The 27,598-nt window shown below is 50.0% G+C and overlaps 2 protein-coding genes and 2 long non-coding RNA genes across 4 annotated transcripts; 1 reads left to right on the top strand and 3 right to left on the bottom strand.

Moving 5' to 3' along the window:
• Window positions 1-387: 387 nt before the first annotated feature.
• On the bottom strand, window positions 388-19,392 carry St6galnac2 (ST6 N-acetylgalactosaminide alpha-2,6-sialyltransferase 2). Its single transcript, XM_048451920.3, has 9 exons — window positions 19,189-19,392; window positions 14,560-14,617; window positions 10,036-10,216; window positions 8,871-9,033; window positions 8,056-8,194; window positions 5,834-5,937; window positions 3,719-3,802; window positions 2,258-2,357; window positions 388-1,421 (listed from the first exon to the last, which is right to left on the bottom strand). Exons 1-9 carry the CDS (start codon window positions 19,308-19,310, stop codon window positions 1,254-1,256), a joined length of 1,119 nt encoding a protein of 372 aa, XP_048307877.3. The 5' UTR covers window positions 19,311-19,392; the 3' UTR covers window positions 388-1,253.
• LOC125411669 (testis-specific serine/proline-rich protein) lies at window positions 3,798-5,762 on the bottom strand. Its single transcript, XM_048451921.3, has one exon. The coding sequence runs from the start codon at window positions 4,667-4,669 to the stop codon at window positions 3,803-3,805; it is 867 nt and encodes a 288-aa protein (XP_048307878.1). The 5' UTR covers window positions 4,670-5,762; the 3' UTR covers window positions 3,798-3,802.
• On the top strand, window positions 17,154-20,978 carry LOC148120747 (uncharacterized). The gene is made up of 2 exons (XR_015738710.1): window positions 17,154-17,663; window positions 18,512-20,978. It is a non-coding gene; the product is annotated as an uncharacterized LOC148120747 (long non-coding RNA).
• On the bottom strand, window positions 20,046-23,265 carry LOC125411671 (uncharacterized). The gene is made up of 2 exons (XR_007235380.3): window positions 22,984-23,265; window positions 20,046-20,541 (listed from the first exon to the last, which is right to left on the bottom strand). It is a non-coding gene; the product is annotated as an uncharacterized LOC125411671 (long non-coding RNA).
• Window positions 23,266-27,598: the final 4,333 nt, after the last annotated feature.

Raw genomic sequence — 27,598 nt, 5'->3', positions numbered from 1 at the left:
CTGAGGGAGTCTGAATGACAGAACTGTGGTTTGCAGGACTCCTGAGTCTGTTTATCCTCTCAGGGCAGCAAGAGGCTAAAACCCAGGCTGGCCTAAAAACCACCTGTCTCAGCCTCCCCAGTTCCAGACATCTGCCTCTGCTGGGAATGGAGTTGCACACTACCACTCCCAGCCCTTGTGGGGTTCTTAAAGTTGTTAGCTCATTAGTTTATCCCGTCAGTTTTCCCAAACTCTAGAGCCAAATGTCAGTCCTCAGCCTCAGGGTGTCTGGCCAGCAATCCCTGGATACCCACTCCCCACCCTCAACCGCATACATTTCTGGGGGTCCTGCGCTATCTTGGTTGTGTGAGACTGGAAATGGCTCTCGAAAGCTCAGGAAACAGAAACTGCCACAGTTGGTGTTTATTGAAGCTGTGGTGCGAGGATGAGGGTCCGTCACTCAGTAGTATCCTGTTGGTGACAAGGAGTGATGGTGATACATCTCCAGTAGGACTTCGGTAGTGACAACTTGTGTAGTTGGCCAGGAGTCAGTACCTCCCGTACACTGGTGCAGGATGTGCTTGTTTGTGCCTGCGAGGTAGTCCTAGTCCTGAGTGCACCTCACCACTCCCTCCAAACCGACACACAGGAAGAGACAGTGGTCATCCGTCACTTACCCTATTAGCTAGCCTCAAATTACATTCTGCCTGTGGTTCTATCACAAGGCAAAAATGTCATGTTCTCAGAAAGCTTAAGATGTCCTCACAGGTTGAATGGCTTTGGAATTTGGCGTGCCATTGGTTTCAGCTAGGGGTGGGTCTCTGCTTGATACTGGTTTCCAGATAGCCCTGAATGGCTTCTTTAATGTTCCTAGTTGCTCAGGATCAGGTGCTAGCTTTAAACTATCAGGGTCTTTGCTGGTGAGGATCACTGTCTCATTTTGGGGGGGTGTAAACTCTGCAAAGCAGTCTGCCCTCCCCTGGCTAAGCCCAGAAGAGTTGGCTCAAGTCAAGACCGTGTCGTGCATTGAACAGGCTCTGGTGATGTGGCCACGAGTCTTGTCTCAGTACCCTCTGGGGAAGTAGAGGGTCAAGGGTCAAGTAGAGAGTCTTGTCTCAGTACCCTCTGGGGAAGTAGAGGGTCAAGGGTCAAGTAGAGAGTCTTGTCTCAGTACCCTCTGGGGAAGCAGAGGGTCAAAGGGGACTGATGCCTCTTCCAAAAGTTGAAAGGTCAAGAAAAAGTGCTTTTGAAGCAAAGAAATGGGTACTTCGGGGTCAGCGCTGGTACAGCCGAAGGATGCCAGCGTTGTGTAGACTCCTCCACAGGGCAGCTTCTAGGGTCAGATCATGGTTTGCGTAGAATATCACTGGTTGCTTTTCTCGCTCGAAATAGTGGTCTGAGTATTGCTGGTAGTTGCTTGTGATGAATCCGTAGGCACTAACCTGGGGAAGGACAGTCACAGTGAGCACGCAGGGAGCTGTAGGGAGCTGCAGGGCCCAGCGAAGCAACTGGAACTAGAGTAGGCCTGTCCCCAAGCAGGTCCCCTCGAGATGAGCGAGCAGACAAACAGCTCAGCGTACACACATTCTCACAAGTCTTAACCCCATCGAACAAAGGGCTAAGTGGTAATTATAAGTGTGCCGTTCAGTGAGTGGCAGAGACGGGTCTGGAACTTAGGTGTGACTCAGACATTGTGATCCTTAAGTTCAAGGATGGAGAGAATCTACAGTGACTGCAGTCGGGACACCTGCACTAGAATAGGTAAAACTGCTTTTGTTTTTTAAGGTACCAAGGATTGAACGTCGGGCCTCATGCTTGCTTCATCTGCATCCATAGCCATTTGAGAACTGTCACTCAACCTCTCTCTGCCTCCTTACACGTCAAGCGGCACTCCACCAGGAACGAACCTTTTACCACAGGGTTTCAGGGGTTCTACAGGTGCAAGGCTGAGCCTGCTGTCCATTGCCAGCTCTAGGATATCCCCATTAAATGATTTCCCAAGCCAGATTCTGCTTTCAGAAGAGCTGTTTGGCCCACTGCACCCTAAATACCGGGTCGAGTAAAAAGAGGGAAGGGGGGCAGGAGGATGTGAGAGAGGCAAGGCTGGCCCAGACCAGACTCTCCGGGATGACAGGAGGAAGCGGGTTCCCCTGCCCCTGGGGAGTCCTATCTGCTGCTGAGCTCCACTTCAGAGTGGCCAGCCTTGGGAAGAACTAGTGGGCCACAGTGAGTGGACAGTCATGCTGCGCTGCCAGAGCTCCTGGAGAAGACCACCTACCTGGTCACAGGTGTGCAAGGCTGTCAGCAGCATGAGTGCTCCCGTGGATGGCATATACATGTCTCTGTAACGTGTGTTCATCAGCTTGGACTTCAGAAACCTGGAAGGACGTCGGAAGCGTTAAGATCCGAGAAGGGGCTAGCGAGAGTGTTGAGAGTAAAGCCCTTGTCACACTAACTTCAGATACTAATCTGGGTCCCCAGCACCCATGTGAGGCTGGACACAGGAACGCCTGCCTATCTGCAATCCCAGCTGTCCTATGGTGAGATGGGAGGCAGGGAAACTCAGAGGTCAGCGAGCCTGGCAAATGTCAAGAAACAGACAAGTAGAGAAAGCCTCCACGTGTTCCTGCTTGCATGTTTCTTGCCCTGCCCAGCCCTCCCCACAAAGATTTACAAAAACAAACCCCAAAAGCTTGAGAAAGATACTCAGGTGTTGAATGAGAATACCACAGCTACATTAGACTTCAGGTTACCCACTCAGACAGGCTGGAGACAGTCAGAAACTGGTCCTTCTACTCCAACAGTGAGGGTCTCAGGATGAAGTTAACACCTTATAGGGGCGAGAGCCTCCCTTTTCTCCCACTCTACAACTATTGTCTTCTCCCCTGATAGCTTCAAATTTTGAGCCTATACAGATGGCCTCTTTATTTAACCTGAGACCCAAGTTTCTTTCCCCCCACACAACTGAGCCAGTAGGAACCATGGATGAGCAGGGAGCTCACTGAGATCCCAGCTCTGGGTTCACTGGTGTGAAAGTACCCACAGGTGCTGCCCTCAGACCTGTTCCTGTTGAGAACTTGACCGGGCAGGTCACTGAAGCTCAGAGGGCTTCCGCTGGCTTCCCACCCACTGCTTCAACCACTTTCTGTGGAGATGGTGGCCTTTGTGCTCTACGGTTTCTCAACCGTAGGGTGGCTAGCACTGGGCCTCTGCCCTGAAGGATGGTCGGCAGATCCCTGGCTTCTCCTTACTCATGTCATGCCCTCCACGACAACCCAAACTATGTCCTGACTGAACCAAAGTCCGACCTAACCTCCCCCAATACCGAGAGGAAGGGAGGCATGGCACGGAGGCATGGGGTGGGGGGGGGAGGGAGAGAAGTGTTGTCTGTTCCCTTGGTTCTCCCGAATCACCGACTTTGGCAGGCTGGGTTTGGAGTCAAAAGCGATGGCACTAGACTTTTAGCACCCAGTATCTTCTGACTTTGTGAACGTGGGACTCAACTTCCTGTTTCTTGTTTTTTTCCTGCTGACCCTATCTACTAACAGCGCCTCCTACACGGTAGTAAATAAAAGAAATCACAGACACACCTAGTGCCGCGATGGGCACATGGCACTCAGTACGGGTGTGCAGTCCCAGTGCATAGTGAATGAGGCCCCGCTGAAGGCACTATAAATATATGAGATAGGGGTGAGAAGGAAAAAGTTGGTCCTCCCATCTCCCACCCTATCCCCCTTACCTCTCTGTCAGGTAGCGGATGAAGTCTGGATGCAGGAGCTTGAATTTACTGGCAGAGGTTTCTGGTCCAAAATAGGTGCGAGGCCTAGGTCCCACGATAGAAGTGGACAGAGCGTCCAGAACCATCGTATTGAAGGGAGAGTGAGGGAAGGGTTAAGCGCCGGTGGTAGCGGTAGGGCCGGGGCTGGGAGTAGAAGCGGGAGAAGGGGGTGTAGAAGGTAGCCGGTAGCACCGAAGGTACCACGTGTGGCTTCCCCTTCAGCAGGACTTCGGTTGGTGGAGTGTAGGAGAGGGAGGATGGGGGTGTGAACAGGGCCGGAGGTGTAGGGTAGGTGCAGTTCACTTGGGGGAGGTGAGGGGGTGGGGGGAGGAGGGGGAGGTAGAGAGAGTCGGGTGGTGGTGGTGGTGGCGGCCTGGATTCCTGGGCCTGGCACGGAAAGGGACAGGGAAAGCACCGATTTTGCGGAAGAGGTGCTGTAGGGGGCTGGAAATAGGGGGTCTCTTTCATGAAACGAGGCACATAGGGGGCAATGTAGGAAGGGATGTTGCGGATGGGCCCGATGTAGGAGGCCGAGGCCGCAGGGGACCTGTTCACGGGCACCGCGGGCGTCAGGGAAGGGTTTCGAGAGAGAGCTTTCAATCCAGTCTGGGAGGGAGATTTGGAGGCTGGAGGGGTAGGGGCTTGAGTAGACCCTCGGGACACATGCTGGACGTGAGGACTAGGTGACTGGGAGGAAGCCCGGGAGGATGGCTGAGAAGCAGCTGGGGTGGGGTTATGGGAGGTTGGGCGGGAGGAAGTCCCCCGGGTGGGGGAAGGGGAAGGGGCTGAGCCTCCAGAGCTAGGAGGGGGCTGCTGCTGGTTGGTTAAATTATCAGCGTGGGCGTGGTTAGACCGGGACTGGGACGGGGATTGGGTTGGGGATGGATTAGGGGTATGGGAGGGGGAGCTCATTGGTGTTATGGAGGCTTAAGTCCACCCGGGGACTCTGAGGCGGTTCTCCCCAAAGCCCATTCCCAACGCGTCACAGAACCATCCTCAGTTCTCATGACCTATAGGGAGCAATTGTTACGTAATCATAGGGTGGGGGTGGGGCACCCAGCAGGGGCTGGCCTGGTTGCTATCATTTTTTTTTTAAAGATGTATTTATTATATATACAGTGTTGGCTGCAGGCCAGAAGAGGGCACTAGGCCTCATTATATATGGTTGTGAGCCATCTTGTGGTTGCTGGGAATTGAACTCAGGACCTTCGGAAGAGCAGCCACTGATCCATCTCTCCAGGCTGCTGGTTTCCACTAAACCCATAAAGAAAGCTGCTCATTGAGAAAGTGGGTCACATGTTCCAAGAGACATGAGAAGGGTTTGGTCACCTGGCCACAGTAGTGGCATAGGTTCTCAGGCACAAGACATTGAACCTGGTTCAAGTGAGCAGATTCAAGCCACGGCTCAGACATGGATCATCAGGAAGGTGCTGAGAGGACACGGCACTCTCTGTTCCTACCTCTCTGGACCAAGCCTGGGGATCTAGTGTTCGGGGAGGATGCCTACCTGCTCTTCCTTTCCAGAGCAGTGTGCTCAGTGGGCCAGCTGCCAGCTGAGGAGAAGCCTCTTGCCCCTGCTGCCTGTCTGTCCTCCAGCAGGACAGCAGCCCAGAGCTGAGGGGCCAGGCCTGTTCACCCTTAGACCACCTCTGACCCAGCAGGGAAGCCGGTAGGGCTACCTGGGCCCTGGATCATCTGAAAGAATGTGAGCCCTGCCAAATCTGCCTTCAGCTTTAATGCCAACACTTCAGGTGGCCAAGCAATACCTCTCCATCCACTGGACAGAGTTCTGTGAGCCTTGTGGCCTGCCCCACCCGAGGGTCCTCAGGAGAGGGCACCCACTGTCAGCCAGAGCACAACCCTCAATGATAAGTTATGCTGAATAACTAGAGATATTGAATATTGTAGAGAGATTTTTCTCTTTGCACAGCTTCTCTTAGCACAGCCAGGGCTAAAGAGCCATCAGCCAGCTTCTCTCTCCAAAATCATGGATCCTGCGAACAGGGCGGGGGGGGGGGGATGCTCACGGTCCTCTCACCCTATGCGACAGGCCCACACACACAGTCAGTTGCTCACCTGTCCCCTTTATCGGGGCCCTCTGGGACAGGCACACCCAGAATGGCAGATCTCAGCATCAGGTATTCACGGATGCTTGAGGGAATGAAGACGTAGCGCAGGTCCTGCCGGGGTACCAGACAAGGCCACCTTCAGCTCCAGAGAAAAACAGTCCTCTGCCTCACCTTGCTACCCAAGCTTGTGAGCATTTCCTTGCTAGGCTGTATTCCCACTCCGAGGTACCTGGATGGTTTTATTGTCGGTTCACAGAACCTTTGATGTCCTTCCCCATAAGAGGTAAAGCAAGGTTGCCGTTCCCTTGAAGACTGGCTAGACTTTGTGACTATTATGTAGCCTCTTCTCTGTGTTTTGTTCTTTTGGAGACAGGATCTCAAAATCCCTATGCAGTCAAGGAAGTCCTGATCCTTTTTCTCTTGACCCTCCTGACCCTCCTGCCAGACTCTAAAACTAGAAAATAGAGAGCTAGAGAGATGACTCAGCAGTTAAGAGCACTTGTTCTTCTTCCAGAAAACCTGGGTTCGGTTCTCAGCATCCACATGGTGGTTTATAACCATCCACAACTCCAGCTCCAGGGAACCCAACACCCTCTTCTGGCCTCTGTGAGCACCAAGCATGTGCATGGCCCACAGACATAGGTACTGGCCACATACACATAAGATCTTGAAGATGGTCATAAAAGGGGCCTTGCTTTCTTGCTCTCTCTGGATTGCTCAATCTGGGGGAAGTTAGTGATCATGTCATGAGGGCTCTTGGGGGATGGATCTTCAGAAGGGCCCAGGAAAGATAAACCTGCAATATGTTCGTCTTGACTCCAGCCCTACTCCTGCCTTCAGATGGAAGCAGTCCACAGCCGGATAGAACCTGGGCTGGAACTGCTTGCTAAGCCACTCCCAAATTCCTGAAACACTGGCTTGATGAGATTACTTAAGGGTGTGTGGGACAGACCCTACAAAAGTCCAATGGCCACATTATGTTCTCTCACCAACTGATAGAACAGTTCTGTGGTGGGGACTCAGTGGTAGACAATATGCCCAGGACACTCCTGAATGTCCCCATCAGAGGCAGAAGCTTGGAGGAACATGGCCCATCCCCTTCTAGGCCCATAGCGCCCCTTACCCGAGCTCTCTCTCACCTTGCACGTGGCACCCAGAGAGCTCGAGGCAGAAAGCATGGCATTACAGCAAGTAAGTGTGGAGGGAAGAGCCAGGGAGAGGGCTCCAAGGCCGGCTTGGACACTGGCTGGGACAGGTCACGGGTCTCTTTGAACTTCCGCTTCCTACACAGAGTTCTGATGAGAGTCCAGGAGGTCACACACCTCATTCTATGGTCGGCAGTGTGGGGAAATGGAAATCTCCAAGGGGGTTCTGGATCTGGGCAGTTCTAGCCCAATGCTTTTGGACACATTCCCTAACCTCTCAGCAGTTTCCCCTGCTAGAGACAAAGGTTCACTGTATAGACCTGGCTGACCTGGAGCTCGCTATGTAGACCAGACTGACCTCAAAAATCACAAAAAAAAAAAAAAGGACAGATCTGCCTGTCCTTGCCCCCCAGGTGCCGGGACTGCATGTGTGCACCGCCATGCCTGGCAACCTTCAGTATCACTTAACTCTGCCATCTGAAGACAGATACGATGATCCCACACAGAGCAACCGTGACACTCTGGGGACACAGGACGTACCCAATAAATGCCGTTACACTGTGCAAAGATAAGAGAACTCTGGGGTGGGCAGTCTAGGTTTGAACCTTGGGCCTTCTGCTGGCTTGCTGCCTGGAAGGGCTCTGGACTTCAGACTCTTCCCCAGTGAAGTGGGGTTCACCAGGCATCCATCTGCATTCAGGAAATATTAGTTCTTCCCCTTCCATGCTCGAGATGCAGCCCCGAGCCTCTGGGGAGAATGGGGAAACCTCCAGCAGGTCCTGCCTTTATTTAGCTCTGATGTCTGCCTCATGGGGCCGAGATCTTTTTGCTTTGTTGTTTGAGACAGGGTCTCTCTCTGAAAGCCCTGGCTATCCAGGAACTCACAGAGATCTGCCTGCCTCTGTCTAGGGAGTGCTGGGATTAAAGGTGTGCACCACCACACCCAGCAGGAGACCAAGACCTTAACACCATCTCTCCATCCATGGGACAGGGAGTCTGTGCATCCCAGGCCCCAGCCCACACGAGTCCCTAAGAAGACAATGCCCACTGCCAGCCACCATGGCTCACCCATTGCTGGCCTCACCTGCCCTTGTGGCACGGAGGTGAAACCCAGCCTGGAGTAGGAGATGAGGGAATTCTTCATGGTGTTCACGGTAAAGCCGTAGAAGGAGGTTTTGGTGCCCACGTCGCGCTCGAAGCCTTTGATGACCGCTCCGTTGAGTCTGGCCCCAGCAGAAGGCCATCAGCATCTTTGCGGCTACTCCATGTTGTCTGGTTTACTTCCATGCCCATGGCACTGCCTCACCCATGCCCATCCCTCTTACTTGTACCACTCCTGCTCATGAGAATACCTGCTTTGGGGGTCCAGCCTATCCTCACTTCTAGGGTCCTCAAGGGATGCTCTCTGCATGGGTAAAGCTGGCCCTGGGGACCCTTCCTCCCAGGTTCCTTCACACCGGGCACCTGTCACACCAGGCACCTGTGCTCTGTCTTCAGGGTTGGTTGATCCTTGGTCTAAACCAGTGGTTCTCAACCTTCCTAATGCTGTGACCCTTTAATACAGTTCCTCATGTATGGTTAGGTCACACCTAACCATAAACATTATTTTTGATAAATGTAATGATGTAACTACTTCATCACCGTAATTTTGCTACTGTTATGAATCATAATGTAAATATATATGTTTTACCAATGGTGTTAGGTGACCCCTGTGAAAGGGTCATTTGACACCCCCCCCCCGCCATGTGACCATGACTCACAGATTGAGAACTGTTGATCCTAACTGCTGAGCTGCCTTAGGCTGGCAACTGCCTTGGCTTTGGCCTCGGAGTAGATGTTCCCTCAGGACTAGCAAAATAAGAGCTTTTCACCCAACTGCCTGACCCCTGCCCTCATTACCTGAACACATAGTCATGGGCATCGATTTTCTGACCCTGACGGGATCCGTTCAGAATGCCTCCGTTACCCACCACGGCACACCGAATACAGCCTAGTGGTTTGGAGGGACCGAACAGCTCAGCGCTCTCGGGGTTCTCGAGAAGGTTTAGGGTAGACATGATAGCTGTGGGTAAAGACAAGGGGGAGCCATGAGCAGCGAATGTGGTCATGCTTTCCCCAGATGGTCTGGCTTGAGACCTATGTTATGGAGACCCAGGAAGTACAGAGGATGGGGGTAGAATAGGAGACAGTGGGTGTGGAGGGGGTGGAGAGAAGGATGGGGGGGTCTGGGGGGGCCTGAATATCTAGTTCTCTAAGACTATATACATGAAGAAGAAGAAGAAGAAGAAGAAGAAGAAGAGGAGGAGGAGGAGGAGGAGGAGGAGGAGGAGGAGGAGGGAAGAGGAAGAGGAGGAGAAGAAGCAAGAAGAGGAAGAGGAAGAAGAGGAGGATGAGGATGAGGAGGGAGGAGGAAGAAGAGAAGAAGAAACAAGAAGAAGAAGAAGATGAAGAAGACGGAAGAAGAGGAAGAGGAAGAAAAAGGAGGAGAAGACGAAGATGAAGATGAAGACGAAGACGAAGACGAAGAAGAAAGAGAAGAAGAATCCAAGACAGGGTCTCTCTATGTAGCCCTTGATATCCTGAAACTCACAGAGATCCATCTGCCTCTGCCTAACGAGTACTGGAATTAAAGGTGTGAGCTACCACACACAGCAGGTGACCGAGATCTTAACACAATCTATCCATCCTTTGAACAGTCTGTGCATCCGAAGGCCCACGCCACAAAAAGTTCCTTGGGGTGTGTCTGAGTGTGGTTGGTGGTGTGGGCAATAAGTATCCATGATGGTGCCGTGAAGGCCCCTAAACCTCTGCTCTCAGACCGCCATTAAACACTGGGCATTTTCCATGCCAAGGAGACCCCATGGTAGTGAGAGTCGCTGAGCAAGGGCATCTCAGCTTAGCCCTGCGTGACTGGATGAAGGAGAGAGAAAAGCAGGAGTCACACAGAGAAGACCCCACGAGGCTCTCCGTAGATGCTGTGAAGGCAGCAGGGCCAACGGTGGGAAGAATGGGCCAACTGGGGCAGGAGGCAGAGGGCAGAGAGAAGGAGCGGGTAGCAGGTTACCTTCACGGGAGAGCCCCTGCCACCCATAGGGGACTTTGTAGTGGCTCAGATTGTTCCAGAGTTCTTGAGTGAAGAGGCCGCCCCACAGGAGCACTGGAGTGGAGAGATCAAACAGGCCCCGGAAGTGGTGGTCCTTATGAACGGCCAGGGAGAGCCGGTGTTGACAAAGCTGGCTCTGTGACTGAGAAGAGGAGAGGGCTAAGCTTGTTGGGTAGGGGCCAGGGTGTGTCTCCTGGGAGCCTACAGACATCACTGGAGAATTCAGACGGAGGGGCTAGCTTCCTTTACCCCTCCAGAACGGTCATCACTGGATCTGAGATAGCCTGTGATCCAGAGCCCGGTGGGGTCAGGGAACTTTCTGGATTTAGCTTGTCCAGCCCTTCTTCTCCAGATGTCACACATCCATGTTTCAGTGGATCTGGCTTCATACTCCTCCAACTCCCCCTTGGGCAAACTTTGGGTACTTAGCAACCAGTGGGTATGACCTGGACTTGGAATCTCCCAGCCTGATGGCAGCCCCACCACCAGGTGGATCGCCCTGGGAAATGAGAGTTGCTGAGAGGCATTGAGTCCGCTCTCCTTCCCTCAGCTGCTGATTTCCAACCCGCAGCACTCATGCCCACTGAGAACCTTAACCCAAAGACTGTGATGCTTTGGACATGATATGCCATTCAGGTAGCCTTTGTCCTCAGCTGGTGGAGCCAATTGCAGAGAAGCATTTGGACCACAAGAGTCCTGTCTTTATCAGTTAACTCAGATGAGTTAATGATTTGATGACAGCCTGGCATGGTGGTGCACACCTTTAATCTTTAATCCTAGCACTCCCAATGCAGAGGCAGGGGGATCTCTGTGAGTTCATGGCCAGCCTAGTCTAAATATCAAGTTCCAGAACAGCCAGGGACACATGAGAAACCCCATCTCTAAACACTACTACCACTACAATGATGATGATGATGATGATGATGAAACATGCAATGTAATGGCATCATGGGAGGTGGTAGAAACTTCTGCAGTGAGGCCTCCCTCGAGGGAGGTGGTCACTGCAACGTGTTTTGAGGGCTCTATCTTGTCCCAGGGCCCCCTTGTGCTCTCTCACCCTGCCTACTGGCTGCCATGATGTAAATGACTCTATTTTATCACCTGCTGTCTCCCAGGATGCCCTCCCTGCCTTTAGAAACAGTGGATCCGAGTGACCAGGGCGGGAGCCACTAGCCAACACAACTGCTCCTCCTTTGCAGTTTCTTTTCATGCATTTGTCATAGCAGAAGCTGAAGCATCAACTTTGCTCGGAAATAAGGTATTTGTGCAGTCAACAGAAGGGGGGCTTAGGGGCTTAGGCAGCCCCCTGGTGATGAGGCCGGGTGGAAAAGGGAAGCCACACAGGGAAGGGTGCAATGACAGACTGGAACTGAGCCAAGCCCAAGACATCCTGGAGATGCCAGAAGGGAGGCTTTTTAGAACCTCAGGGAAAGTATGCAGCTCTATTGGTCCTCAGACCAATTCAGAACCAGAGCGTTGATTTGTTTTTTATTTATTTATTTATATTATTAAAAATTTCCACCTTCTCCCATTCCCCTCCCCTCCCTCCCTCCCCCTCCCCCTTCTTCTCCAGTCCAAAGAGCAGTCAGGGTTCCCTGCCCTGTGGGAAGTCCAAGGTCCTCCCCACATTGTTTTGTTTTTTAAACGATGCATATGTATACTTTTATGCGTGTGAGAGTAGCCGCGACAGAGACCAGAGATATCAGAGCCCCCAAGGTTGGGGTTCTAGGAGGTTGTGAGTGAGCCACTTGATACAGGGGCTGGAGACCAAATTTGGAACCCCTGCAAAAGCAGCACAAGCTCTTAACCACTGAGCAACTCTCCACTCCCAACCTCCATTGTGCCCTGAGTTCTGGGAGCCTCGGGAAACAAGACATCAGCTCTGCATTCAGGGCCCTTCAGGAGGCTGAGGTTCTTAGCCAGCCCTGTGCTAATCTGCAGCTTTCCCACAGTATTGAGTCTCACACAGCCTTGGTGAGGGGGTGGGGCAAGGCTCTGTTCCTTCTGAATAAGCTTCTTTGTGAAGCCGTTGATCAAAGGACAGAGCAGGAAATGGTCAGACAGTGGTTTCTGCTATCATGCAACATATGAGCATCCCACACTATGCAAAAATGCTGCAACCCAAACCGCCAGGGCATATGGCGAGATAAGATGAGTGGAGAAACACTCAAGAGCGTTGCCAATGGTGCATTAAAGCACACACGCACGCACACACATGCACACACACACATGCAGAGGCAAGAAAGTCAGACTCGTGTTGTGTCCCATAGCCAAGGAATACACGACTTCTGCCTAAACCATTGTAATTCCCTTGGAAAGACTGGAGGTTTGCTTGTGGGCACTGGCATCTGAAGGGCAAGCAGTTAGTGAAGTTCAATAAAATGGCAGGAAGGGGGTTGTGCGGAAGCAGGAAGGGGGTTATAATAGCAGGTGTGAGTGGGTGAGCCCATGACTCAGGTAGTAAAGTCGATGGGGGTTTTTATATAGTCCTGCACGGCTCAGTTCAGTCGGGTGCCCTTTCTGCATTTATCTGGTGCCCTCACTAACAGATGGACACACCTGCACCTCCAATATTTCCTAAAGATAAACCAGACACATTCCAGCTCAGATGAAGTCACTTTTGTTTAAAGCCACAAATAAATCCCTCTTTCTGGTCCAAAGTGTGAGACTTCAGCTGGCCTTGCAGCTTCCCAGGGCCACACTTCCATCAAAAGCTCCTCCAATAAAAGATACTTTGTGCACCCCTAGGTCTGTCTGCCTTTCTTCCTTTGGTCTCTGGGTACCTCAAACATGATGGTGGGATTGTCCACATTATAGAGTAGCTTGCTTCCTATATTCAAAAGTCACCACAATGCTTATTTTATTTATTTATTTATTTTATTTTTTTTAAAGATTTATTTATTTATTATGTGTATATCATTCCTTCCATGTGTACCCACATGCCAGAAGGGGGCTCCAGGTCTACATTATAGATGGCTGTGAGCCACCATGTGGTTGCTGAGAATTGAACTCAGGGACTCTTGAAGAGCAGTCAGTGCTCTTAACCACTAAGCCCCACAATGCTTATTTTAAACTACCTGGGACTGTGCGCCAATCAGCACCAAGCAGAATACCCGCTGGAGACTTAATGACCTGGCCCAAGCACTCCAGATACCTGCAGCCTCTTCAGCTGCTAACACAGGCTCATGACCTGTTTCACAAACAGGTTCCCTCATCCCTTGACCAGACCAGACCACTGTGCTGTCTCCGAACGCCTGGCCTATCACTAAACTCTTCACCGCATGGACACCTTTTCTCCTGAGCTCCTAAAACCTCAGTTAACATGTCGGAGTTCAGGCTCTTGGGTGCTGTGAACAATGCTTAAGCCTGATTTAACCATAAAAGGAACAGACATCTCTCAGTTCAACCAATATGAGGAGCTGGGGAGGGGGGAGGAAATTCTGTACACCACCCAGTGTGTGGCCAGTTCTGGGTCAGATCGGGGCTCCCATTCCAATGGCACCGATTGCTGTTGGGTGGCGCTGGGCAAGGCACCTAACTGCTCCATGCCTTTGTTTGTCTCTGCCCCCACCTCAAATACATCAATTTACTGTTTACCTGAAACTTGAGAATGAAGTGCTATGTTAGCTACTATGTAGGGTTATCGACTAGAGTCCTGAAGATCTAAGACCCTGAGGCAAACAAGGGGCATTTCCCCAGAGTTGGGCATTACTCCTCCGTGAGCAAGTGAACTGTGACTTATCATAAGGAGATATCTGGAGAAACAGAGTACAGAATCCATTCAGCACAAAAATACAATTTTAATGGGCTGGAGAGATGGCTGGGTGGTTAAGAACGTGCATTGCTCTGTCAGAGGACCAGGGTTCAATTCCCTGCATCCGCAATGAGTGACTCTCACGACTGTTCACAATCCAAGTTATAGGGGATTCTATGCATTTTGGGATACCTGAACACAAGTGGTTCATATACATATACACAAGCAAACATATACTACTAATAAATATTAAAATAAAATAATTTTTTTTTAAAGAAAGGCAGTTTGAAGGGGCTGGAGAGATGACTCAGTGATGAAGAGAACATACCACTCTTGCAGAGAATCTGAGTTCAGTTCCCAGCACCCACAACTGGCTGTAACTCCAAGTCTGGGGGTTCTACTGCCTATATCCTCTGTGACACCTGCACTCACCCACATACATACACAATACATTCGGACACATAGTTAAAAGGACACAATTTTAAGACTTCCAAGAACATTTTAGCGGGTTACACTGCAGCGGAACTTATCTATCCACCACTTTCTGTTGGGATTTAGGAAACAATGTATCCCATGTCTAAGATGCCCTGGGAGGATGGATGTCTATCTCTGTGCTAGCAGATGTCCAATTAGATTAGACCCAGGACTCAAGAATGTTGTTTGTTTTCTTCTCTCCCCCCCTCCGATATAGAATATGCTCAAACTGCCCCCAGAGTGGTGGACCACTGTACCTTTCTGTTTTCGGCATTCGGTGCCTTGGGTTCAAATGCTCGAAGTGATGAGATGCTCCTGGGGGGAAAAGGCAGAAGTAAAGTAGGGGTCCAAGCAGCACCCTAAGCTTCTAGACTGATTTCCTCAGCTCTGAGGCTGACAAAATGCCCAGATCCCCAGGGTGTCTACTCCTTGGATCTATCTTCCACACGTATTCTGGACCACAGCTCCCTCTTTAGGTGCACAAACTACTGCCACTCAACTACGGTCCACCCAGCTGTACAAAGGAAGAAATTGAGTCTCTGCAAGGGGCAGGAAAGTGGAGTTTATAGGAATATGGATAGTTAAAATATGAAGCTAGAAAACAAGAAAGGTGGGCAGTCCCTGAAATTGTGACCATCTGAGAGGTCTCCTGCCTAAGTCCCAAAGCCCCAGGGGTAAATGTTGCAATATAAGTCCTTAATTCCAGGATTTATTTATTTGTTTGTTTACTCATTTAGGGTTTTTTTCGGTTTTTGTTTTTTATTTTATTTTATTTTTTATTTTTTGAGACAGGGTCTCTCTGTGTAACAGCTCTAGCTGTCAGGGAACTTGTTTTGTAGACCAGGCTGGCCTTGAACTCACAGAGATTCACCCGTCTCTTTCTCTGGGCTTAAAGGCGTGAGCCACCACCGCCCCTGTTAATTCCAGGATTTAGGAGATTGAGGCAGAAGGATCAAGAGTTCGAGGCTACCCTCTAGACATAGATTTGAAGCCAGTCTCAGGCTGGTGATGAAGTCTCCTGACACAGAATATAACAGCAACGGCAACAACAAAAGCCCGAGGGGCAGTTGTTAGGGATGGGATGATGAGGGGAGAGGTCTCCTCCAGCTGATGTTGCCCACAGCTCTGCAGCTGCATCTTAGTGAAGGGTGTGCTGTGGTTTGAAAGCCTGACTCTTAGGGTTGCATGCAACTCTGTCTCTGGTCAGTTGCCCACTGAATCTCCCAAAACCTCGGTCTCTGCCTCTGTTCACCAGTATTTGGCTCACCTGAGTGTTGGAAGGGGCCCAAGAGAAGCTATATTGTCCCAAATGGAAGGTCTTCTAAATACCAGCCATTGTTCCTAAGGGAGAAAGGCGAGGGTTCTTGTACCTCTCTGCCAGTGTCTTCTAAAGGGAGGCAAGAGGGTGCTCACATTTCCCGGGCACTATGAGGCCCTGGGCAGAGGGGAAAGAATGGAAGAAGCACCTGGTGGCCAGGTGCTCCCTCCTTTATTACCCATACCCCAGCAGCATCAGTGAAGAGGGGGTGCGGAGAACTGGGGGCCGGGAGTTTTGCCTGGGAGACACAGGTCTCCTGTAGATGCTGAGCTCGCTAAGCCAGTGCAGAATTTGTAATCTGTGCCACCCTTTGGTTTCCCAGGCTCCTAGTAAGATCCTGAAGGGACTCAAATGGAGATGATCCTACCCCCCTCCTCCCCTCCTCCCCTAGCCAGATGTCCACCCTCTATAATCCCATGGCTCCTCCCTCCCTCCTCTAAGAAGTTGAGACCTGGGGCTGCTCAGCCTACCTGGAAGGAGACTGACAAACATCCATGCCCTGCGGGTACTGACTGAGTCCAAGCTCACCCTCCCCTTCCCTCACTCTCTGGTAACTATCTGGCAGCAGGCCTGTGAACCCAAGGAGGAACCGCCAAACTCACAGGGCAGGGGGAAAGTGACTGAGATGGGGTGAGGCTAGTGGGGACCCTCCTGAACCCCACCCCTCAATCCAGGCCTAATGATACTTCCAAGCTGCCCTGGGTTTGGTGACTTCAAAGGCCCTTTCTTAGGAATCCTCATTCTTCCTGCTCCCGAGGGCTCCTCCTAAAGGGAGGTAGGCACCCACACCCCCTGGGAAGACTTGACAGCCTGAGAAATAACAACAAAAGTGTGCATTTTACTAAAGCTAAGTGTATTCATCAGGTGTGGTGGCTGGCACCTGCTATAATTCTAGCACCCTCGAGGAAGAGGCAGAAGGATCAGGAGTTCAAGGTCATCCTCAGCTACTTAAAGGAGTTTGAGGTCAGTTTGAGTTTTTGAGATACTGTCTCAAAACAAAGAAACAAAGTAAACGAAATAGAGTCAACTTTAACAATGTGTGTATGATGTGTGTGTGCGTGCAGTGTGTGGTATGTGCACATTCTTCTGTGTGAAGGTGCACGGAGGAGCACATGTGGAGGCTAAAAGGAACTTTGTAGAACCCAGGGCTGAAAGGAAGTAAGAACCTAAAGATTGGGGGGGTAGGGAGGTGCTGTGTATTGCTATCTTCTGGGCACAACAGGCCCCTACAATCATGAACTCAATGCAGTTGCCTGCCCTGGTCTTGCAGAAGGCTGGGCCCATCAACAGTCCCCTGTGGGTAGGGGAGGGGTGCTTGGAATCCTGCTCTCCCTTGGGAAAGGATTGATATGGATGGATGCTGGAGATGGGGGGCTTATTGTCTTCAGTTGTGTACCCACTGGTGAGCCCACCAGACGCTACTGGACCAGTCCACAGCCATGTTCACGCAGACCCTTGGTGAAACTCAGAGGTTCATAAAACAAAGCAAAAAAACAAAAAGAGCTTGCTTGTGGGGAAGAAAGGAATGTGGGTGGGAGCGTGGGGGAGGGGACAAGAGAGGGTGAAGGGGGAGAACCATTAGAACATATTGCATATGTATCCTTTTCATCTTCTTCCTTCCTTCCTTCCTTCCTTCCTTCCTTTTTTCTTTTCCTGAGACAGGTTTCTCTATGTAGGCCTAGGTATCTTGGAATTCACTCTGTAGCCCAGACTGGTTTGGAACTTAGAGATCCTCCTACCTTTGCCTCCCAAATGCTGAGATTAAAGGTGTGTGCTATCACCACCACCGGAATGACATGTAGAATTTTCAAAGAACAAATTTAATTTAAAAATATTGACTATAAAAAGTAACCTTAAAAAATAAAATAAATAAAATAAAGTTCCCAGATGTTGGGCGTCAGTGGCCTTTAATCCCAGCATTTAGGATGCAGAGGCAGACAGATCTTTGAGTTCGAGGCCAGCATACACAACGTGCTCCAGGACAGCCAGAGCTATTACATAAAGAGACCCAGACAGGAGAACCCTCTGGAACCAGAGTCCTCTGTAAGTAAATGTCTAGATCCCCAGCTAAGGTGCGATAAGAACCCTCTTGGTAGGCCCAATAGCTCTTCTATCTGGACCGTCTCTTGGTTCCCTTTCACAGGAGGATGCTCAGTCATACTCTGAAAGTCCTGCTTTCTACAGCCAGGCTAAGTCCTGACCTGTCCCTTCCTCCCCCACAGCAAACACGAACACAAAGAAAGAAAAGGATGGGTTTTTGGTTCACAGATGTACTCTACCAGCTGAACTGTATTTTGGAGGAAGAAAGATCTCTTGAAATGGAAAAAAGGTTTTGCCAGAGTGAACAGGGAAGAGGTCTTGAGGCCTCAATCTACACAAAGAACCACAGTCAACTAGGAAATACTGAGAGCAGGAGAGACAATCTTCCACAGGCAAGGGCATGCCAACTGGCTACCCAGTACCAAACAGCCATCCCTGAAAACACACGTACAAGTAACAGTAAACAAACTGCACAGGGTTTATTTAGGTATAAATGCATGTAACAGCAATTAATGAAGAAAAGAGGCCAGGAATTTGAAAAAAAGCAAAGGAGAGTGTATATGTGAGAAAAGGGAATGGGGAAATGATGTCATTATTTTATAATCTCAAAAATAAAAGAAGTAATAAAAGTAATTTTTAAAGAGGAAAAGCTTTGTTGAGACGGAATCCGATGTCACTAACCCTCCGTGAGAAGTCACATTAGGCGCCTTGAAGGATGTTGCCTAGTTTCAGTGTTGCTGGATGAGGGGACTAGACTCAATGGATTGCAAGCAACTTTCATGTTATTTTGCAACTGAGCTGTGTTCTTTAGAAACACTAGATGCTAACTTTTTTTTTTTCTTTCATTTCAGCAGGCCTCGCTGAGGATTGTGCAGAATCAAAAGGGCTAGGAAGAGAAAGGCTGGTTGCTGAGGTCTCTGCTTAACGCTGTGTGGGCTCTTCCTGCCCCTAAGTTCACATTCTAGGTATGTCCTGGTGCACCTCCCAGAAATAAAGCTAACCTCTCTCGAGGCTCCCCTCAGTAAACTGGTACTGCCCGCCAAACACATTCTCAGGTTTCTGTGAAACGGGAGGAATTGGGTGGAAGGGTCAGGTGTGTCCTGAATCGGCCCGTGTTGCTCCAGGTGGAGTTCGCCTTTTCGCAGGGCCGTGCCCAGATGGCGCTTATCAAAGTTACCACTTAAACAAATAGGCCCAGATAAAAGGGAGCCAGGTGCAGGCAGGCCTGAGCTCAGAGCCCAAAGAGAACGAACGGAACGGGAGCCTGGTGAGCAGCGTAAAGTGGGAAAACGGGACTTGGGTCTCTAGCCTAAAAGTGGATCCAGAAAGAAAGTCGCAACGGGGAGCTTTTGATTAGATTTGGACGAAATTAAGCAAAGACGACAGGGTCGCCAGTGAGTTCGGGGCGGAGAGAGGGCAGCACGAAATTAAGGCGGCAAAAGGCGTGTCGCCGCTGCGAGTCAGCCCAGGGAGAGCTGTGAGCGCGCCCTCTCCCCGCGCCCTGGGCTCAGCGTCCCTCAACGCTTACCTGGCCGGGGCTCCGGGCTCCTGGGACAGCTGTCCCACAGAGGAGTACAGCGCGAGGAGGATCCCGGAGCTGGCGGCGATTATCAGCAGCATCCAGAACAGCCTGCGGCGCGAAAGATCCATTCGAGTACCGCCGGGGTGCGCCCCGTCTGCCACTCCTGCGCCTTGAGCTCCCGGGCGGAGTGGCCAGACCTGGAGGGACGCGCGGAGGCGGTAGCCCTGCTCTGCCCCGCCCAACCCACCCCGGGCGGCTGCGGCGCCTCCGGGTCCTGCAGCTCCCCCTGTGTCCCAGGCCGGAGGTCGGCCACGACTTCAGAGACTGAATGTTTCTAGAGCTGCCCCGCAAAAAGAACAGAGCCGCGATTGCCAATCCGGGGCTGCCCCCGGGGACGTCGATGGCAGTCACCCCGGGCGCTGTTCTCCCGCCAGAGCCACAGCCCAGACGCACCTAGCCCAGAGTTGGGCAAGGACGTTCGCACCGTCCAGGGCCAGCCTGTGCTGTGAAGGACGGGGAAGGTCGCCTACTGCGCTGGCTGAACACTGTGCATTTAGGGACCCACCTCAACTTTGTGAACTTAAAAAGAGGGTGTGTGGCCGCTGTAAAACAACCTGACTGGCTCCTCTCTCACTGGGACCATGAGATGGGTTCGGCCCTGGTACCTCGTGTACTCGCCTAAGAGCAAGAGGGGCTTTCACCAAAGAATGGAAGGAAACCCCTTAGCTTAGATTTGGGGTTGAAGGTGGAGGGGTCAGACAGAGAGCCTGCCTCGGTGGGGTGCACTGTGGGGCTTAGGTTATCACCCCTTTCTTTGGTGAGGACCCATTGCGGTGGAGGGCGTCGTGTAGGGAGCCTGCGGCGATGGTTGTTATTGCTTTATTTGGTGACGATGTAAAAGTCAGCCCTCTCCACGAACTATTTTTACAAATGGAGGCCAACTTGGCCAGGGAGGATGAGAGAGACTTAGTGGGAGGGATGGAGCAGGGCGCCAGCATCGCCAAGAGAGGCTGGGGAAACCGGACGGTGCCCTTTGGAAGTAAATTCCCTTCCTGTCTGGGAATGATGGGTGAGATGGCGTGTTCTTCAGTTTGCAGTTTCTTCGACCTCAGAACCCTGTTAAATATCCCAGACTCCAAACTCTAGGGTTTGAAAGGGTGAACCTCGGGGCCCCAAACTGCGTTAATATGTGGGCAACAGAGGAAACTCTGGGATGCAGGCATTGGTATTTGTCCAGAGTCAGGCTTTCTGGGCCCTGGGTCTGTCTGTGGTCAGAAGTGGCCTCTTCGCAGGCTTTCGCCTGGTCAGGTGTGGACCGGGACAGGGTCCCTGGAGTGCAGCCACGAAGCCAATCTTGTCCTGTAAAGGAAAAAAATTATATATACCACCCTTTATGCTGAAATGCAGGGCCTTAGAAATAGACAATTCAGGCCCCTTGCTGTAAGGAAGAGGAAGGGAGCCTTTTGTCCTGTGACAGGATGTGAGTCAGGATCAGCTAGGAAGGCAGGAAGAGATAAGAAAAACAGGTAGCACAGCCCCCTCCTTGGTATCCAGGTGGGTCTGGACAACCCCCTCCTTGGTATTTAGGTAAAAGGTCAAGAATGTGCCACTCAGCTTAGCCTTATTTGAACTGACCAATGAAATGAATCCCCGTAATCACGCTTTTTTGCTTCTGTACCCGCGCTTCTGCTCTCCTATAAAAACCTCTCACCCCCAACCGGGGGGCGCGCAAGTCCCCGAGAGACTTGGTCGCCCCGGGTATCCGTGTATCCTCAATAAACCTCTTGCTGCTTGCATCCGGCTGCGTGTTTTCGACTGATCTTTGGGGCGCAGGGGCCTCTCCCGAGGGAAGACGCCCCACGGGAGTCTTTCAGTCCTTTGTCCCAAAGCTGCCGGGAATGCTGCCCTGCTGATGGTCACAGCTAAGAATTTGTGGTTTCAAGTGTTGTTTTACGTTATACGTATGTCGGCGTGCAAGCGTCAGTGTGGAGGCCGGAGGGCACTTTGAAGGTTGGGTCTCTCCTTCCACCACATTTGTCCCGGAAATGGAACTCCGGTCACTTGGCGTGGAGGCAAGCACCTTTATCTGCTGAGCAGTCTCGCTGGCCCTGATTTCAAGTTACTCATTTCAATCTCTGTGCTTTGCTTTCCCCTTATCAAAACTCCTGTACTGTAGCTGCCATCAGGACTCTCTCTGTGGTTAAGAAGTCCCCAATCCCTCTCTGCACCTCTAAGTCCCCCTCTTCCCATTAGCACCTGCTTCACGGAGAGAAAGGGAATCAGTAACGTGTAGCACGAATTCTAATTGGTCTTAATAAATAAAACCCAGAGTCAGATATTAGGGGTGAAAGCAAAGGATCAGAGAAGCCGTGTGGCTTCACTGGAGAGACCTTTTACTTCAGACCAGAGGGGCGATCCTGTCCTCAGACTTCATCCTCTGACACAGGCTCCACCTCAGACTGCCCTGAGCTCCTGCCCCTTTCCATTTTATGCTCCTCTCTCCACCCAGCCACACCACCCCCCGTCTCCACCTCCCCAGTGCTGGAATTCTAAGTGCTGGGATCACCCTTGTGTGAGCTCTGTTTCTCTTTTAGACAGATTCGGTCTTGTGTAGTCCAGGGTGACCTTGAACTAATAGATCCACCTCTGGGATTAAAGGTGTGTGCCACCACTCCCTGGCCTCCAGTGGCTTAGCTCTGCACACTGATCTTCAGGCAAGCTTTATTTGTTAACTCATAAACAAAAAATATCACTACAGTAACTAGTTATTTTTTCAACTTTCCCCGCACCAGCCCCTCCTCCCCCATAGCGGTCCAGTTCTTCCTCCTCTGTGGGAGTCGATGCCCATCCGCATTAATGACCCAGGTCCACCATTTTCAATGTCCCATGGCAATGCTTCCCCAGACCAAAGTGTCCTGTCCATCCCCGAGAGTCTCTCAAGCCCCCCAGTCTCTCCCAACACCTCAAATCTTGCTTCCCCATCTAGCCTGGGTCTGCAGGTCACAATCTGAGCTACTGTTTCCATCAGTCAGTAGCACAAATCCACTTGTGGGCTTGCTTTGCTGCCAACACAGATTCATGCTTGGGCTTGCCTGCAGTGCTCCCTCCCCGGATGGCCCACTCAGTTCCTAAGCAGGATGGAACCAAGAGCACAGCCTCAGCTGACCTCTCCTTGCCTGCCACTGCCTAACCCTGGTTGGCTCCAGCTCCTATTCTGCTTTCCAGTGACTCTAGCCTTCTCTTGTCACTGCCATTCTAAAAGAGAGCATCAAGTGTGAGCTTCAGGCCTGGAGGTGTAGCTCAGTCGGCAGCATGCTTGCTTGCCTGGCATTCATGAAGCCCTTCCTAGTTCAGTCCCCAATACCACAAACATCAGTTAGACACCTATACTTTTGGCAGGTGAAGGCAAGAGGATTAGAAATTCAAGGTCATCCTTGCCTAAGTAAAGAGTTCAAGACCAGCCTGGGTGTCGCGAGCCTTATTCCTGAGCGGGCATTTTGCCCTTACTTAGAGGTCTGCAAGTAAATACTCAGGATGACCACAGTGTTTGTTCTAGGAACAAGTTTATTATGCCAGTAGTCAAATCTCCAATTGTTAGCAGGTATGGGCAAACATCAAAACTATAACAATCATTTAAATCTCTAATTATTCTTATGGCAGATATAGGTAAACATCAAACCTATAACAATCCTAGTCAATCAATCACATCACACCTTCAATCACATCACACATTCAGCAAGGGTTCCTATGTCCTAGGCAAGGTCTTCTATCCTATCTTACTGAGGCATTGGTGTATACAACCTGATAATGGTCCGTGGCTCTCGACATAGGCCTCTGGATCAGCAAGTCTTGGTCCGCAGGCAAGAGCTAGTTCTCTGGCTCTTGGAAGGTCTATCAGTGAGTCAGCAAGCCAGCAAGTCAGCAAGTCTTGATCCGCAGGCAAGAGCTAGTTCTCTGGCTCTTGTACGGTCTCAGCTGTGAAGTTGCTGCTTCGTTGGATTCTCTATGACCACTCTGACAACATGTCTAGCAAGTCATTTTGAGAATGTTTTTTGGTTGTGAGCCTCAAGTTTTTATACTGTCTGTGGCTACATTACTTTTTTTTATTTCTAGATTAGCACACATGTCTGCTTATCATATAGTTACGTCACACTTGTTCACCAGCTCAAACTATTATCACCACTGCACACATTGCTTCATATTTTTTAGTTTCATTTTGCGTGTCACTTAATATTGTGTCTTAACATTCCTGGTTTGTTTATCCTTACAAACTCATAACATTTCACTTAATATTGCCTCTTAATACTCCTGGACTTGTTTGTCCTTACAGACTCATAACACTGGGTTACACAGACTCCATGTGGTGATGGTTACTTTGTTTTTGTTTGTTTGGTTTTGGTTTTTTTGAGACAGGATTTCTCTCTGTAGCCCTGGCTGTCCTGTGTGCTGTGATTACCATTAACAAATAAAGAAACTGCTTTGGAACTATAGGAAGGCAGAACTTAGGTAGGAAAAGCTAGGCTGAATGCTGGGAGGAAGAAGGGTGGAGTCAGAGAGATGCCATGGAGCCACCACTGGAGATAGACGTGCTGAAACTTTGCCAGTAAGCCACTGCCACGTGGCGATACACAGATTAATAGAAATGGGTTAAATTAATATGTAAGAGTTAGCCAATAAGAAGCTAGAGCTAATGGGCCAAGCAATGATTTAATTAATACAGTTTCTGTGTGATTATTTTGGGTCTAAGCTAGCTGGGTGGCTGGGAACTTAACAAGCAGCCTCTCCCTTCAACAGTTTCACTATGTTTAGAACCCCAGGTTACAGTCTCAGTGCAGGGGCAGCCAGAAATCGGAAGCACTAGTTAGAGCCACAGTGAAGGGCAGGAGCCCATGCATGCCTCATTAGGGTCAGACTGGTCTACATAGCCTGCCAGAGCCCTTGTCTTGAAAAATAAGAAAAGAGAAAAGGAAAAGGAAAGCCAACCTGACCTAGATAGTCTCCCCTTGAGACTCTGTTCCTAAGTTGATAAAAAATAACCATCACAAACCAGGCGTTGGTGGCACACTCACCTTTAATCCCAGCACTCAGGAGCAGAGGCAGGTGGATCTCTGAGTTTGAGGGCAGCCTGGTCTACAAAGTGAGTTCCAGGACAGTCAGGACTACAAAGAGAAACCCTGTCTCAAAAAAAAATCAAAAAACAACAGGAAAAACAAACTACAAATGTATTGCCAGGTGGCAGTGGTGGCAATGGTGACACACGCCTTTAAACCCAGCACTCGGGAGGCAGAGGCAGGTGGATCTCTGTGAGTTCTAGGCCAGCCTGGTCTATACAGAGTGAGTTCCAGGACAGCCAGGGCTGTCTCAAAAAACTAAAAAAAAACAAAAACAAAACAAAACAAAACAAAAACAAACAAACAAACAAACAAAACCCCCCCAAAACCAAAAAAAGTCTTTCCACTTGCCCCTGCTCACACCCGTGGCCCCTGTTTCTCCAGGCACTGAAATCCAGCCTCCCTGCTTGTCTTCTGACTCTTCAGATCTTGCTTTAGCAGCCATTACTTCCTCCCATGATGTCCTGATCCCAGCTTATAAACACACATGCCCTCGGGGCCCATGAGAAACACACATGCCCTCGGGGCCCATGAGGAGCTCAGGGAGGAAAGGTGCCTGCTGCCAAGCCCTACAACCCGTGTTCATTCTCTGTGACCCACAGAGTGGGAGGACAGAACGAACTCTCACCTACACTTGGCGTGGGTATAGACACACACACACACACACACACACACACACACACAATAATAGTAACAATACAAGCAACCAACATGTTGTGCATCTCTGTCACCCAGTCTGTTCTGTGTCCTTGTTTTAGCTGCCTTCAGAGGCTTCAGTATCCCTGTGACTCCACCATTGTGTGTGCCCTAGTGGGACACGTGATCCCCAGGTCTCATCTGAATTTAACTCTGAGATGCTCATAATCTCACTTGGAACCCTTTCCTGTTGTGACTTTAACAGGCAGCATTTTGTTGGCTGCTGTCTGTCTGTCTCCAGCTCTGTCTGGGAGCTGCACACCCGCTCAGCTTCAAAGAGACATGCTGCCGACCAGACTGCTACTTTCTTCTTCCTCCTTCTCCTCCTCCTCTTCCACCCCCCCCCCCCCCCCCACACACAGGGTTTTGATTTGTAGCCCCAGCTGTCCCAGAATTCCCTCTGTAGACCAGGCTGACCTTGAACTCAGAGATCTGCTTCCTCTGCCTCCTGAGTGCTGGGATTAAAGGTGTGTGTTATCTTGCCTCTTAATGAATTAACTTTTTTATCGTATGTGTATGGATGCTCTGCCTGCATCTATGTCATCTGTGTGCTGCTTTCATGCCTGTTGCCTGTGGAGGCCAGAAGAGGGTGTTTGATCCCCTGGGGCTGTAGTTACAGTTTAAGTTATCTTGTGAGTGCAGGGAATAGAACTCTGGTCATTTGGAAGAGCAGCCAGTGCCTTAACCATTGAGCCACCTCTCCACCTGAGCTTCTTTAGGACTGCCCCAGCTTCCACACAAGCCTCTCTGTCCTGTATGTTGTCTTTCCCAATGGTTGGCATTGTGTATCAGTCACTAGCCTGGGGCCACATTTCATGCTTCTTTTTCCTTCCTACCCTCTCCACAACACTAATCCTTCAACTCCTTGTGGCAGTTTTGTTTCCTCAGTTAGCAAACACATGCCATACAGGCTGATGTTACTATAACACAATGTTACTGATAGCTAAGAGTTTTGGCTTTTTTCCACCTTCCTTTTTTGAATAGGGTCTCTCTATGTGACTCTGCAACTCTGTCGTGAAACTCCTATGGGTAATAGGCTGGCCTGTAACTCACAGAGATCCTCCCACCTCTGCCTCCTTGAGGGCTATGATTAAAGATATGCACTACCATGCCTGGCTGAGGTTTTTTTTTTTAACGTTGGCCTATTTTAATTTTTGTTAGATATTTTGATTGTCAATTTAAAAGAAATGGAGACTCAAAGGGTTCAGTGAACGAAGGCAGAGACAAATGGTGCAATAGCACATAGAATGGAGTATTAGCCAGTCTTGAAAAGGAAAGACTGGGCTAGAGAGACAGTTCAGAGTTTAAAGCACGTAATTCTTTTCCAGAGAACCTGAGTTCAACTCTGAGCACCCACATGAGGTGTCTCAAAAATGCCCCACACTCCAGCTCCAGGAATCTGACACACTCTTGTACACATACTGTGCACAGATGCACACACCTATAAAGAAATTGTTAAGAAGAAGAAAAAGGAGGGGAGCTAGGTGATGCAAGGAGAGCAGGAGAATTCTGGGGAGGAGGAAGTTGATTCCTCCCATTCCTGCCCAGGCCACCAAAGCAGCAAGATGTGAGCTGCCCCACTGAAAAAGGTACTGAGCCACATGACTAACATAGATCAGAAAAATGGGTTAATCAAGATGTGAGAGTTAGCCAGTAAGAAGCCTGACCTAAGGGGCCAATCAGCATTATAACTTATAGAGATCTGTGTGGTTGATTTTCTCTGGGGCCTGTCGGCTGTGGGGTACCAGGCAGGGACAGAAAACACAAAAAAGCAGGCCTTACATGCTACAGAATGGCGCCCACATGGATAACTGCATCCACAGAAAGCCTAGAAAGCTTGGGAAGGACTAGAGTAAAGTATTTCGGTTTTCAGCCTTGGCAGGAAAAAAGCTACGCAGGCTTTCTGGGCCGTCCAGCCAGGGAAAACTCTTGACTTTCAAGCAGGCAGTTCAGACTATGGATACAATGTTGCACCTTGCTTACTGGCAAGGACCTTGACACAGGAGCTTTTGAGTATTATTTTCTCCATATTCCTTAGCAAATTAAAGACCCATGTGGTCAGAAAAAGAGAGATATAGAATAAAGGGAGAGTCAAAGAGTAAGAAAACCTCTAAATGGTTTACAGTGTGTTAAAAATATATGCAGGCTTGAAAAAAAAGGTTTAAAGCCTTAAAATAAAAAAGAAAGAAAGAGAGTAGTTGGGTATGGTGGTACATACCTTTAATCCCAGCACTGGGGAGGCAGAGACAGACGGATCTCTGGGAGTTCAAGGATAGCCTGGTCTACAGAGGGAGTTCCAGGACAAAGATATGCAGAGAATCTGTCTCAAAAAGCTAAAAGTTAAAAGTAAAAATAAAAGAAATAGAGGTTAAAATAAAGCCACGTAAAGATGGAAAATACACAGAGAATCTTGATACTGTATGTTATTATGCTCTCTTTGAATTGTTCAAATGCTGAGGAAGGAGCAACAGTTGCTAAAAAATATTTGCTTATAAATGCTGCAGAATTAATCCAAGATAGGTATTTTGAAAATACCTTGGCTTCAAAATTGAAGGCAAAAGGTATGTTACTTTGAAGAAGAGATTTTGCTTTTGTTCTCACAGAAAACG

The sequence above is a fragment of the Myodes glareolus genome, chromosome 9 (genome assembly GCF_982192425.1).
Source record: "Myodes glareolus chromosome 9, mMyoGla1.1, whole genome shotgun sequence".
NCBI lineage: Eukaryota > Metazoa > Chordata > Mammalia > Rodentia > Cricetidae > Myodes > Myodes glareolus.
The sequence above is the reverse complement of the archived record's forward strand: the minus strand, read 5'-3'. Positions and strand labels throughout refer to the sequence as shown.

What these genes read in the sequence shown, in the direction of transcription:
- LOC125411669 (XM_048451921.3), bottom strand. Translation starts at nt 4,669, where the DNA reads ATGAGCTCCCCCTCCCATACCCCTAATCCATCCCCAACCCAATCCCCG.
- St6galnac2 (XM_048451920.3), bottom strand. Translation starts at nt 19,310, where the DNA reads ATGGATCTTTCGCGCCGCAGGCTGTTCTGGATGCTGCTGATAATCGCC. An exon ending in CGAATGCCGAAAACAGAAAG is followed by an intron (nt 10,217 to 14,559) that starts GTACAGTGGTCC and finishes TCCTCTTCTCAG; the next exon opens with TCACAGAGCCAGCTTTGTCA. An exon ending in GGCCCCGATAAAGGGGACAG is followed by an intron (nt 3,803 to 5,833) that starts GTGAGCAACTGA and finishes CGTGGGACCTAG; the next exon opens with GCCTCGCACCTATTTTGGAC.